A 12,760-nucleotide genomic window follows, 5' to 3' on the forward strand; every position below is an offset into this window, starting at 1 on the left:
CCCTTTCTAGAGTCCCCATATGTCACCACACTGATGATGCTGAATGTGGATGCTGTAAATCTCACAGGACCACACCCTGAGCTGAAGAGCAACAGGCAATCAACAGCTACCGAGACAGAGAAAGATTCCATCTTTTCCAAAGGTGAGCCCCCGAATAGGTTCTCCAATCCCATGCAGTCAGCACTACACACGTACATATGAGCAACACAAAATAACTCAGCCGGTGCTACCAATGTATGTATGTTACAATAATAACTATAGAAAAGCAGTCATGAATTTGATAAGAGAGGAATGTAGGGAGCTGAGGAGAGGAGAAGGAAGGAGAAAATGATGTCAATAAGGCAATTATGTACAAAATTATCAAACAAGAAAAGAAACATCTCTTCTCCCTCGAATATAGGACAATCTGAAAATCCAATTTTTCAAGTTCTCTTCACAGGTTCTGATAGCAGATCTCTCACAAAATCCTGCTACTGTAAACATTTCTGTGTCCTTGAGATCAGAAAGCAATTCACTCACCACGATAGATTGGATACAGACATTGCCGCAACCGGTGAGAGAGTCGTCTCTCGATGTCACAATAAGGAATCAGTAGAGCCTCGTCACAGGACCACTGCAGGCTTCTGCTCTGCTGTTGGAACAGGCACAGTCCACTTACTTGCTCAGGGCTTGAGCAGACCTGTGAAGAAAATGAAAACGGTGATGTCTCTAGGACATCATCTTATAGACTTCGGTCAGTTTCTTTCACTCAGGCCAAAACGCCACGCTCAAAGACAAATATCTCTGCATACAATTCTTTAGGTGTCTGTTTCATATATTGTCCTATTATCTTGAAACAAAATTTTCTCTGAGCAAAATTTAAGTCCATCAATACTGTTATCATTAATAGCTCAGGCTATTTTCTATTATTCTAATAAAAAATACTTATTATGTATAAGTATATGTGTTAATAACATGAATGTGGGTTGTGAATAAATATTAATGACATTCATATAATATAGTGACCATATTTTCAAGAAATATTTTATACCAAAAGGTCACTAAAGCATAATAGAGGAGATTTTCTGCAGAAGCCACCACAGGATACACATAGACATAGAAGAAAGTCTTAGAAGAGACCCATCAGTTATCAAAACACTTAGTTAAACATTTTTTAAAAAATCTAATGTCCAAGAGTTTTAGAAGGTCAGTTTATTGTCTCTTACATAAGTAAGTTTGAAGCAAAGAAGTTTACAGAAATAGAGGAATTCCAGTGGGCAACAATAGATCTTTCTTTCATGTCTCAACATGTGTTCTCTTCCTGACCTTAATTTGGGCTGCTGAGAGCCAGTGAGAGTCTGCACACCAGCCAACAGAGAGGGGAAAAAATAAAAAAAGAATATGTGTCCTAAAATTTACAGAAAACATTTATGCTTGAATTTTATTGATTAGAGCCTGGTAATTTGGAAACCTTTATTCAGAGGAAGATGAAAAATAGAGCTGTTTCTCTGGGTATTTTTTTATATCGAAATAGTTACTAATGTGTCTACCTCTAGGGAAGGGTAAAGCAGATTGGGAGGAAAACTAGCAGAATCTGCCCCCACACTCAACACACAACAAGTTTGAAGCTGAAGTATTTTATAAATTTGGTACCTTTCACAGAAAATGAACCTTCAATGGTAGAGAGGTGGAATCAGCCTATAGGTTACTAATAACTTTATATGCATGATTTATAGCAATAAACATCACATGTCATCTTGCCTAGATCAGTCAATGGTCAACATATATGTATTGTGTCTGAGTACTCACCAGATTAAAAATAATTACTAAGAATAGTGTGATGGATAATCTTTAATGCCAGCTGACTGGACCATGAAACACTGACCAAATCAGCCAAGCACATGTCTAGGTGTGATCCATGAGGGTATCATGTGCGCTGTCCTAGTCTATGGATGGATTAATAGCTTGAACAGGTACCTGGGAGACTAAGAGACTGTGAGAGGTAAAGACACACTGGAGGACGTTGGTCATTTGGGGTTTCTCCTTAAAAGCTGTACCTTGCCCTAGTTCCCTCCCACTACTGAATCGCTGTACTTGTTTCCTGTTTGCCATGAGATAGGGAGCCTCAGATACATCCACTGGTTACCATAGTAACCTGCCTCACCTGGGGTCCAGATGCAATGGAGCCAGGGAATATGTAATTGCTGTGGGACAACAGTCTTGTACCCTGTAAAGATTGTTTCTTGTACTTGTTTAATAAAATGCTGATTGGCCAGTAGCCAGGCAGGAAGTAGAGGCGGAGCAACCAGAACAGCAATTCTGGGAAGAGGAAAGGCTCAGTCTGCAAGTCGTTATCCAGATGCAGAGGAAGCAAGATGAGAACGCCTCACTAATAAAAGGTTCCAAGCCACGTGGCTAACACAGACAAGAATTATGGGTTACTGTAAGATATAAGAGTTAATAAGAAAGCCTGAGCTAATAGGCCAACCATTCTATAATTAATGTAGGCTTCTGTGTATTTCTTTGGGACTGAACGACTGCAGGACTGGGTGGGACAGAAACCTCTGTCAACATGTATTAAAATTCAGAAGTGGTGGTTAGCTAAAACAAATCCTTCTACATTTAAGTTTCGCTTGGTCACAGCCATTTAAAACTTATAAAAAGAAATACAAGATTAATAAAATTTAGTCCATATAAAGAACTCACATAGATGCATCCAACAAATAGACAAAATTATACATGAAATAAAATTCAGTGATTTTTGTGCTAGTGTATTTGGGTCACCGTGGCAGAACAGAGAACTAAACTTAATTCTAATTATTCCAAATCTGACCAGAAACTGACTGGAAGAAAAAAAATTTGACCCTCTCATACAATGAGCAGGTATGAAGGTCCACATGCTAAATTGACTGAGTACATTCCAAAAGAAACGGTCAAGTGTATCCCTCTTTGGTTGACTGTTAAATCACATAGATGGACATTGCTAAGAACACAGAAACTCCATGTTTTGTCACCCTGACCATTCTCAACTTTTCTTACGTACTGCTTGACACTGACCAAGGACTCAGTTACTGCGAACAACATGTGCAGAACATTTTCCAATGCAATACATTCTTCTGGATATACTTAATTCTTTCTTTAGAGAGCTGTGTATCTGGATATCATTATTTTAATACACAGTCAAATTGCCTTGACTGAATTATACTTTGCATTTTTACCAAGAGTTTCCATTGAAGGATATAATTACAGGAAATAATAAGCAAACACAGGACCTATGAAATGAGCTACTAGGTTTGTTAGAATAGTCACCAACACAAAAATACTGTCTTTATGAACATTCACAGGAAGAAAGCTCTGTCAGATTTCAATACCAGGAAAAGTACTGTTCTCAATTTAAGTATAAATTTATAACTTTCAGTCAAAATGTACTCTAACGAAAAACAACTATCTGTCATTTCATTGTGGTGCAATACAGAGTATTTTCATGTTGGAGGAAACCTTTCAAAGCATATGAAGTGAAATGACATCACCGAGTGCCCAGGTGGGCTGGAAACTGTACGTGCAGATACAGTTGCTCCTGTGTGGTCGCTGTTAGCGCAAGGTTAAGGAAAACAGCTTGTGAACCTAATGAAAAACCTTCTAGTTAATAAAGATATTAGACCCAAGTAGCTCTTAAACATAATAATGCATCACTGGGATGGTGCTTTAATAAGATGTTTAAACATCTATTATTCATGAATAAGATTTTTATGTTTCTAATGCAGCTGAAGGGATACTATATTTTGTCAAGCTCACCAAGTTGCAATGACTTTGTGATTCCGTAACACAATTACAAAGTAACTTTGGAGATAATGAAGCTATAAAATATTACTTGGAAAAATAATCACAGTGTTCAAAAGTTTGGGCCATAAAAACTCATGTACTAATTATAGAAATGAAAATTGCATTGAAAATGGACTACCTGCATTTCATGAATTGCAATGTTTTGCTCAAAGAAAAAAAGATCTTGGACCTGAAAGATGATACCGAGTACAATATTCTGATGTCTAACGGATGACCCATTCTGCTCTAAGTGGCATGCTGTGTTGGTGGTGATGTAGCTCATTCAAATTCTACTCTAACTACTGCAAGAGACAATGAACACAAGTGAATAAAATACACCAGTTTTATTATATTACATCGGGAAGAATACTTTTATACTGATGATTCAAAGCAGATGTCAGGGAGACAAATTACCATGAGAATATTAAACTCTTGATTTGTATATAATTTAGATATCTTTAAATATCACATGACATCAGTAATCTCCTTCCTTTTCCGTTTACTTACAAACGAACTCTATGGGTTCATATTTTAAATTCTAGGCTCTCATGGTGGTTGCTTGTTGATTATTCTCAATCACCCAACAGATTAATTTTCCTCTACTCTCTCTTATCCACATGCTTTGGGGGATATGTACAAGATCCACAAGTCCTGTGAATCCTTACCTCAATGCTTCATACCCTTCTGAATTAAGCGCTATCAAATTTAGCAATTAAAATGCATACTGTGTGTCATTTCCCAGAGCTGCTGTCAGTTTAGAAAGAAAAGGACTGTGTCTTTTGTTAGCTACATTCTTGAGTTTCCAGACCTCTCCGGGTATTAATAAACCTGGAGACAGGCTTGAGAGTGCACCACGCCACAACACAGAGAGATCTGACCTAACTTATTGGACAGTAATAAGTTTGCAAGCTATATCAGTTTCACCGAATAAAATTTACTGAGTAATCTTGATCTCACTTTACAGTGCTCCCACTGGCAACCACGGCTTCTTCTATTCCATTCTTAACCACAGATACTGGCTCAAAGATCACACATTTCATTCACAAGACATGAACCTTACATAACAGCCACAGTAGAGTTAAAGGGGCAGGGTTCAAAGAAGTCTCTCTGAAGACAGGACAGACAGTTGACCCAGACACAGTGGGTCACTGTGGGTGGCTGAATACGATTTTCACAAGCACAGTGTGAGATCTGTTGGTGTCACAGAGAACTTTGCAACTTCAAAGTAGTGCTGGTTCAGGGCAGCTTGGGCTCAGGGCAAGGAGAAGATAGATGGAGGACCAGGAAGAGACTCTGCCATTCAAAGGGGTCATCTCAAGCAGCAGGGAGAAAGAATGCTAAGCAGACGGCAAAGGGGACCGTCAAGAGTTCATCTCTCCATTCTGTGATGCACACACAACATGGCCAGGGGTTACTGCTGTGTGTTCTCGTTTTAGATGCCCTTCCTTTTATTATCCAGATGAGGCGGTGATAGCCTTGAGTGATCTGTGTGTTTGAAAAGTTCACAGGCCTGGTTTTAAGACACCCATATGCCTTCACCATCCCATTTTACTGTAAGTTAATAGACTGTCCTTTCTTACCTGCAGGACAAACTTTCCTTATCATCCATGCCATTCTAGACAGAAGGTGATTTCTTGCTACCACAAACAAGGAGCAGAGCCATTCTGCCGCACAGTTGTGATCAGCATAGATACAACTGCTGCTTCGCAAAAAATAATTACCTGGAGCAAGGAAGAGCCTGAAGTCCACCATCTCACAAGAAATGAATACTTAGAAGAAGGTGATGGGCGGAAACAGGGCACAGCCTGATCTCCCGAAGTCAGAACAGTTCTCCCAGCCCATGAACTCAGACAGCACCTGCCCAGCCACACAGTCTGCGCTGCCAAAACACATCTCACAGACTATCCTTCACCCTAAAGGCTCATCCAGTCATCCTCAGCTGCAGGGTAACAAATTCTGACTACACAGGAAACCAGAGGGAAAATGAGTCAGTCCCACAAGTCACTTCGTTCCTATAAGGGCTCTGGAAACAACCCTGCCGTCCAGTTAGAGTTCCTCTCAACAACAGGCTTTTCTGTTCAGTGACTTTCTAGGAGACATTTCCTTCTATGACTGCACACACAGGCCTGAAGACCCAAGTCTCAGATGGAGACCCTGAAAGCACCTGTCATTGTTAGTACCCAACTGAAGACAGGGACAGCCCAACTTTCCCAGAACCTTCCATGGTGACTCAGCCACAAACCTAAAGTCTAGCACCATGTCAGGAAAAGCTGAAAAATGAAGAATGAACTTCTTTCACTACAAGAATAAATTTCCATCATCATTACCACTGCCATTTTATTTTTTTGGAATTGGTATAATGAGGCAGGTAATATAAAATTATTTCATGAATTAAAAACAATTCTTTCCATATAAGTATTAGTAATAGAATGGCAATTTTTCAGGGTGTTTACTAAGAGAATTGCCTCTTTTCTTTTCAACTATAAAATTTTAGTCTTTATTTTTGATTTTGGGGTCATAGTTAAGGCTTGGGACTTGTTTACTTTTTCCTTTTAAAATGTATGCATATTTATTTGTCTGCTTATTTATTTATTCTTTTCAGACTGGGCCTCATGTAGCCCAGGTTAGCCTGAAACTCACTATGTTGCTGAGGATGACTTTGAACTTGTGCAGAGGTGAAGCTCTCTGCTCTCACATTCTGAGTCCCGCATTACAGGTAGGCATCCACAATGCCTGGTTTTATGTGGGAAGTGGGGATCAAACCCAGAGTTGCATGCATGCTAGGCAAGCACTCTTCAAACTCAGCTACATCTTTAGCTGAAACTATTTATGCTTTTAAGCTATTTTATCCTGACTTAGATTTGCTTACCAACTATAAAATATGAAACGTGTTAATTCCAGAGAATCAGTCACGTTTCCAAAACCGTTTTGTCTCTCGATTCTATTGAGAACATTGGCTAGTGGTATGAAAATTAGTATCTTTTGGTTTGCAAAGTAGGGTTAACTAAAAATGACATTCTATCAATTTCTATAATCTTAACATTTTTAGCAGAATGCAGAAATATATCCCTCTCTAACACCTGAGTGATTAAGGTCGGCATGGATATAACCTCTACTCTACAAAGGTTCAAGAACCTTCCAAGCTGTTTTTGTGTCCACTGGTATCTACCCTGAAAATACTATCTTGGCACAGGTTGAAAAATTCCCACATTGAAACTTCAGATCAGCACAGATGGTAACCTTGGAGACAAGCTAATGCAAAGCTTCATGTGTCTTTTCTCTGCAGTGCAGCTGTCATTTTGGTTGTGTTGAAGTCACTTCATGGGCATTGTTAGTATTCAGTTGGGTGTGTCAGCAATGGGTCTAAAGCTTTTGTTGAAGGGACCTGGTTATACACACTTCAGTCTGAAGCAAGCTCCTACCTCCAGATTACAAGGAGTCTTTGATATATTCAGAGAAATAATCCATAATGACCTTGCAGCCATTTTAAAATATGTCACTGAAACAGAGATCACTCCAAAACTGAAGTTTGTGATATTTTCATTCATCTCGATAAATGATTACATAATATGCTCTTATAATTTCATGAGACAAACTTGTGTTATTTTTGCCTGAACTACAAAGACAACTTTCTGGCTGCCCTTGGAACCCTTCTTTTCTGATCAGGTTTCTCTACTGCCTGTAGAATCTTTCAATTCCACATCTTATTGGTTCTTTCCTTTCTGTGACCCTGATTCTGCCGTCTTTGCCTAAACTGTGAATTCAAACGATACCTCTGTTCTCATTTGCTTCCCTTGACAAAGTCTAGAAAGTTCTACTCTAGACACACTGCATTCCTTTTCACCAACCATGAATGTTTCCTGGTATTCACCTCAACAGTTTCATCAGCTGCCAACCAGCCCAGATTTAACCAAGGAAGCCTTTGGTCAGAATCCACTCCTTCTATGTGGCTTCTGCTCCCTGGAGATGAGCACTTCCAGCTTGCACTAAACTCCATGAAGGAATCACCATGTCCTATGTCTAAGTGCTTCGAGGCTCTCCTAGTGGCATGTTCTGCACTTGTGCACTGAGAGCGGCTGCATTTGTCTTTTGTGGTGCTGTTTTCCCTTCCACCATGGTTATCACGTGGGCATACCTATCTCTGCACAAGGTCAAGTCCACATTATTTTTAGTCTTGGCCCATTTTTTTCCACGTTCATTAACCAGGAACCAAATATAATTGTTTTAAATGGACCAACACAACCAGTGAAATGAAATTCTCTAAACAGTTCCTTTGTGCAGTCTTCAACCCTTAGCATCTTAGTGGGGATCAGCGTTGTCTGATGAGAACCTGAGGGACTTCCCCAAGCACCAGTGTTTTCTGTTGCACTTTGCACATTATCGATAGCTGGAATTCGTTATATTTGCCATGAAAACGTCCCTTTAACACTGCAAATAATATTTTAAAACAATTTTAAGAAGACACAGATACATTCAAACTCCCTGTTTTGAAGTGAATCCCCGTCATCTAAACATTATGGTCAGGATCCTCTTCACACTGACTATCCCATCGATCCTCTTTTGATGGAGGAAGGTCATTGGTTAATTAAATAAAGAAGTTGCTTGCCCTGATAGGTTAAAACAGGTGGGAGGAGTAAACAGAACAGAATGCTGGGAGGAAGAGGAAGTGAGCTCAGAGACGTCATCCTCCCTTCTCCCAGGCAGACACACGCGATGAAGCTCTGACCCAGGATGGACATAGGCTAGAATCTTCCCAGTAAGACCGGTGCTCACAGATTATTAGAGATGGGTTGATTGGGATATCAGAATTAGCCAGTAAGGGCTAGAGCTAAAGGGCCAAGCAGTGTTTAAAAGAATACAGTGTCCATGTAATTATTTTGGGTAAAGCTAGCTGGGTGGCGGGACACAGCCCACCGCTCCTATTACTACACTCTTTTTCCACTCACATTAATTACCCATTCTGCAGGGAAATGATGCTCACCCCTCTCTGAAGGCTGAGTATAGCAATCTGCACTTTGGAATGAGTTAGAAGTCAAGCTCAGTCCTCAGCCCCAAGCTCACATCTTCCAGGTGCACACAATTCTACTCAAGAGTAACAATGAACTAGCAAGCATTTGAAAGAATACAATCTGTCTCTACCAGCCCGTGCTTTCAGATTTTACAATGCACTTTGATGAGTCACTAAAGGTTCAATCCCGTGTGGATGAGCCAGTCAAAAAGACTGCCAAAAAGCGAGCTTCATTAAAGACAGAAAGAAACAAAGCAGCAGATTGAATTTAAAGAAATATATTTCAAGTAGAAAAAAAAAATACTTAGGCACATTAAATGAATCTTTGTGTACTCTCAGAACATATGCATTGCAACACTCAGAAGTGATTTTGGAGGAGAATGGAAAACTTCCGGTAACAATGCATTTAAGAATGCAAGGCAGTATATATAAACAGATGGATTCTTATCTCCCCCACCCTGTTAGCCCTGAAAATTGCTTTAAAGTCCATCACTGCACGGCCCAGATTGATGTGCCAACATTCGTCTTAAAATGCCTCCACCCCTCCAGTCCTCTAAGTCCTGTCAACACGAGTCTGGTTTCTCTCGGAATAAACGAATGAACTCCATACCCATATGTTCCAGAACAGACGGAAAAGATCATTGTGTTCTTGCTTCCAGGAATCTCCCTCTCTCCTTGACTAAAAAATTTATACATCCCTGCTTAAGTATCAGTAATTCAAAACTCTGAAAAATTTAACCTCATTGCGTAGTGTATGTATTTTTACCATAATGTTTCTCAGATTTTTTTCATATCATGGTTTTCTCCTCTGTGAAAGAGGAGCATTGTTAGTAGCAATGTGTTATTTGACTACACAAGCAAGAAATATCTGTTTAAAAAATTTGCACTTTGGAGCTTCTGGCTATGGGGGTGGAGGATATTTCCTATAACAAAAATAAGAATAATAAAAAACAAAGTATAGTAATACTTATTTAAAATATAATGACTTGTAGATATTTTAGAACATTCAAAAGAGCAAGAAAAATTCAATAACTATTGGTTCACTTATTTTATCTGAATCCAAATAAATCTTCAAAGTTATTGACATTTCTTTGTTTGACAGCAAAGGCTTCTACATAAAATATTCAGTTTCCAAAAAGTAAGACAGACAGATAGACAAACAGACAGAAATTTTTTCAGAAAGAAATTTGTTCATTGCCAAATGGCCAGCCCTGAAAACATACACAGAGGTAACATTATATGAACTGAGCAGATTATGTTTAGCAATACATATGTATATAGAAACATACATACACATAGAATAACAATAAAAACAGGCTACAGATTTGAAGAAGACTGGATAAAGTTATATGAAAGGGTTTGGAGAGAGAAAAGTGGGGAACAAATGTAATTTTATTATAATGTAAAGAAAAATATTTTTTAAAGGAAAGAAAAGAAAAAATAAGAAAGAAACCTCACTTCCAAGAGAAGAAATGACCATAGCAGCTGGGCAGCCCTCCAGGTAGAGCGCATTCAGAGAGTGCCAGTTTCCCGAGGATATGGTACTTCCTGGTGAGGCGTTTCCCACAGACACGGACTCCAACAAATGCGCTTGCACACAATTCTTTTGAGTCAGCAAATTTTTTTTTTTTTAGGACATCATAACATGATCAAATTCGGTCCTTATCTCTTTCCCCTCCCTGAATGTGGAAAAGAACAGATTTCTCAAAGTGCCCCTGACCTATAGTCCTCCACATATGTACTTTAAAGAAGTTGCTTATGTGTGTGTATGCATGTTTGTATACATGCTTATATGTTTATGTGTGAGTGCACATGATTATATGTGTACGCATGTTTGCGCATATATGTATGTTTATATGTGTATGTATATTCATGTCTGTGCATATGTTTATGTGTGTACATATGTTTGTGTGTGTACATTTATGCATGTGTATGTATGTTTATGTGTGTATGTATTATTATGTGACACATCTCCACCTTGTGAAGTTGTCACCTCCTGCTATAGTGAAGTTCCCCTAGAAGGGTGGGAGCTTTTTATTTAACGTTTCCTCTTACACTCTAGCATGTTTAACTATGTTAATTTTACTACTAGCAGATATAAGTCTAGGTAGACTGTCTAATAAATGAGGTAATTCTATATTATTACTTATAAAAAGAACAATATACTATTTTAAGTATCTTTTCTATTCCTTAATCTTTAGTTCCTTAATTCAAGACTCCTCAACCTAAATTTATATCCTATACCTGTTGAATATGTTCTTCACGACATACTAGAGTATTTATATGTTATATAGTGGTCTTATTGCAATACAAATTAACTAATGGTGGTAATTGTAAAGGAAATTATTTACAGACATGGCATAGAAAAATATTGGCATGCAACCCCTTTGAGGTGTAATATATAAAAAGATAAGGTTAATAATAACCATTAAGATGTTTTCTATCCTCTTGAGTCAAAAAAGATGTCAAAGTCTGGGTTCACTCAATACTTCCGCTGTTTCTATTTGCTGACCTGTGCACTAAGAATGATGCAAGTTTGTCTAATGTAGCTTTGGGATTTGCAAGATCGGCTGCAAAGGCTTTGCAAATATCTATAAGTGTCAATTGATGCAGAAGCTCAAGAGAGAAAGTTCAAGATGCTAACTCTGTAGAAGGCAACCTACATTCAAGTCACGCTTCTCTAGGATTCCTGGTGCTTTTACCATTATTCCTTTGTCTAACACACAATCAAACAGCAGGAAGAGTGACTAGGAGAATGCTAGGAGAGGAAAGAAACTCCCTTGTCACTGAAGGATTTAGGTCCTATTAAAGAAAAATGGACACAAAATATTAAAGGGATATTAAGTCAAAAAATAGTAAATGTTGTGACTAAAAACAAGTCACAGAGACCAGAAGTGCTCAGACTATGATTTTATATGTGATCAGAGAAGGCTCAGCCTAAAAGAGGTGAGACTTAGGAAGAAAATTCACAATGAGACAACATATCTCTAAGTATTTGTGAACATAGAAGGGTTGAAAATGAATCAAAAATAAAAATAGGACGTCTGGTATCTCAGGTAACTGCTTTGAAGCCCATCATTAGGCACAGCTGTGCTGTCTCCAAGAGGCTGGCCCAGAGACAATTTCAGGGTTTCCCAGTGAGCCCCTTGGCAGGTCCCTATAATGACCTCTTTGAATCTGAGGAAACTTTCTCTCTGGTTTGTCGTTGACAGCTGCTCCAACGACAGGTTATCTGTGCAGTCACCTCAGCAGGAACATCAGGGCCACGGTGAAGGGGTTTAAAGAATATAGGTTCTTTATAAAAGTTTAAATGAATGATGAGTCTAAGTCTTCCTTTCAGAAGTGCTTTGGACTATAAATTTGTCAAACATTTTTTATCGTCTTATAGAAAACCATGTATTGTAAAAGAAATATCCAAATGCAAAGGATATTGCTTACACATTAGACAATAAAACCTAGTATTTATTGGGCTTTTTTTCTATTCATATTTTTTTTGTTGTTTTTTTCAGGACAGGGTTTCTCTGTGGCTTTGGAGCCTGTCCTGGAACTAGCTCTGTAGACCAGGCTGGTCTCGAATTCACAGAGATCCGCCTGCCTCTGTCTCCCGAGTGCTGGGATTAAAGGCGTGCGCCACCACCGCCCGGCTTCTATTCATATTTTTATAATCACCTCACATTTATATACCATAATGTCTGAAGTGCTTATCGTATCTCCAACTCGGTTGGTAGTACTTGTACTTTATTTCATCTAATCCTTCAGGCTTCAAATTCTGTCTTCACTTGGTAAAGTTTCATCAACTTAATAGTGGGGAAAAGAGTAACACTTTCTTGAAGTTTTATAATAAATATCTGATAGTAGATGCCTGATGTGGGAGTGTCATATATCAATCTGTTGATTTCATTGGTTAAGTAATAAACAAACTGCTTGGGCTCATAGCTTAGAACATAGGTG

The 12,760-nt window shown here is 38.6% G+C and overlaps 1 protein-coding gene across 5 annotated transcripts in view; it reads right to left on the reverse strand.

The window, feature by feature from the left end:
• Positions 1-12,760, reverse strand: part of Oxr1 (oxidation resistance 1) — a 354,230-nt gene that overhangs the window by 275,394 nt on the left and 66,076 nt on the right. For 4 of the 5 annotated variants that reach the window (XM_013353914.2, XM_005367518.3, XM_026789476.1 and 1 more), the window contains exon 2: positions 520-679. The exons of the other annotated variant lie outside the window; for it this stretch is intronic. In XM_013353914.2, the coding sequence (XP_013209368.1) occupies positions 520-542 (23 nt within the window). In that variant the 5' untranslated portion in view covers positions 543-679. The remainder of the gene's footprint in view (positions 1-519; positions 680-12,760) is intronic. 5 annotated transcript variants of the gene reach the window in all.

The sequence above is a fragment of the Microtus ochrogaster genome, unplaced genomic scaffold (genome assembly GCF_000317375.1).
Source record: "Microtus ochrogaster isolate Prairie Vole_2 unplaced genomic scaffold, MicOch1.0 UNK19, whole genome shotgun sequence".
Classification (NCBI taxonomy): Eukaryota; Metazoa; Chordata; class Mammalia; order Rodentia; family Cricetidae; genus Microtus; species Microtus ochrogaster.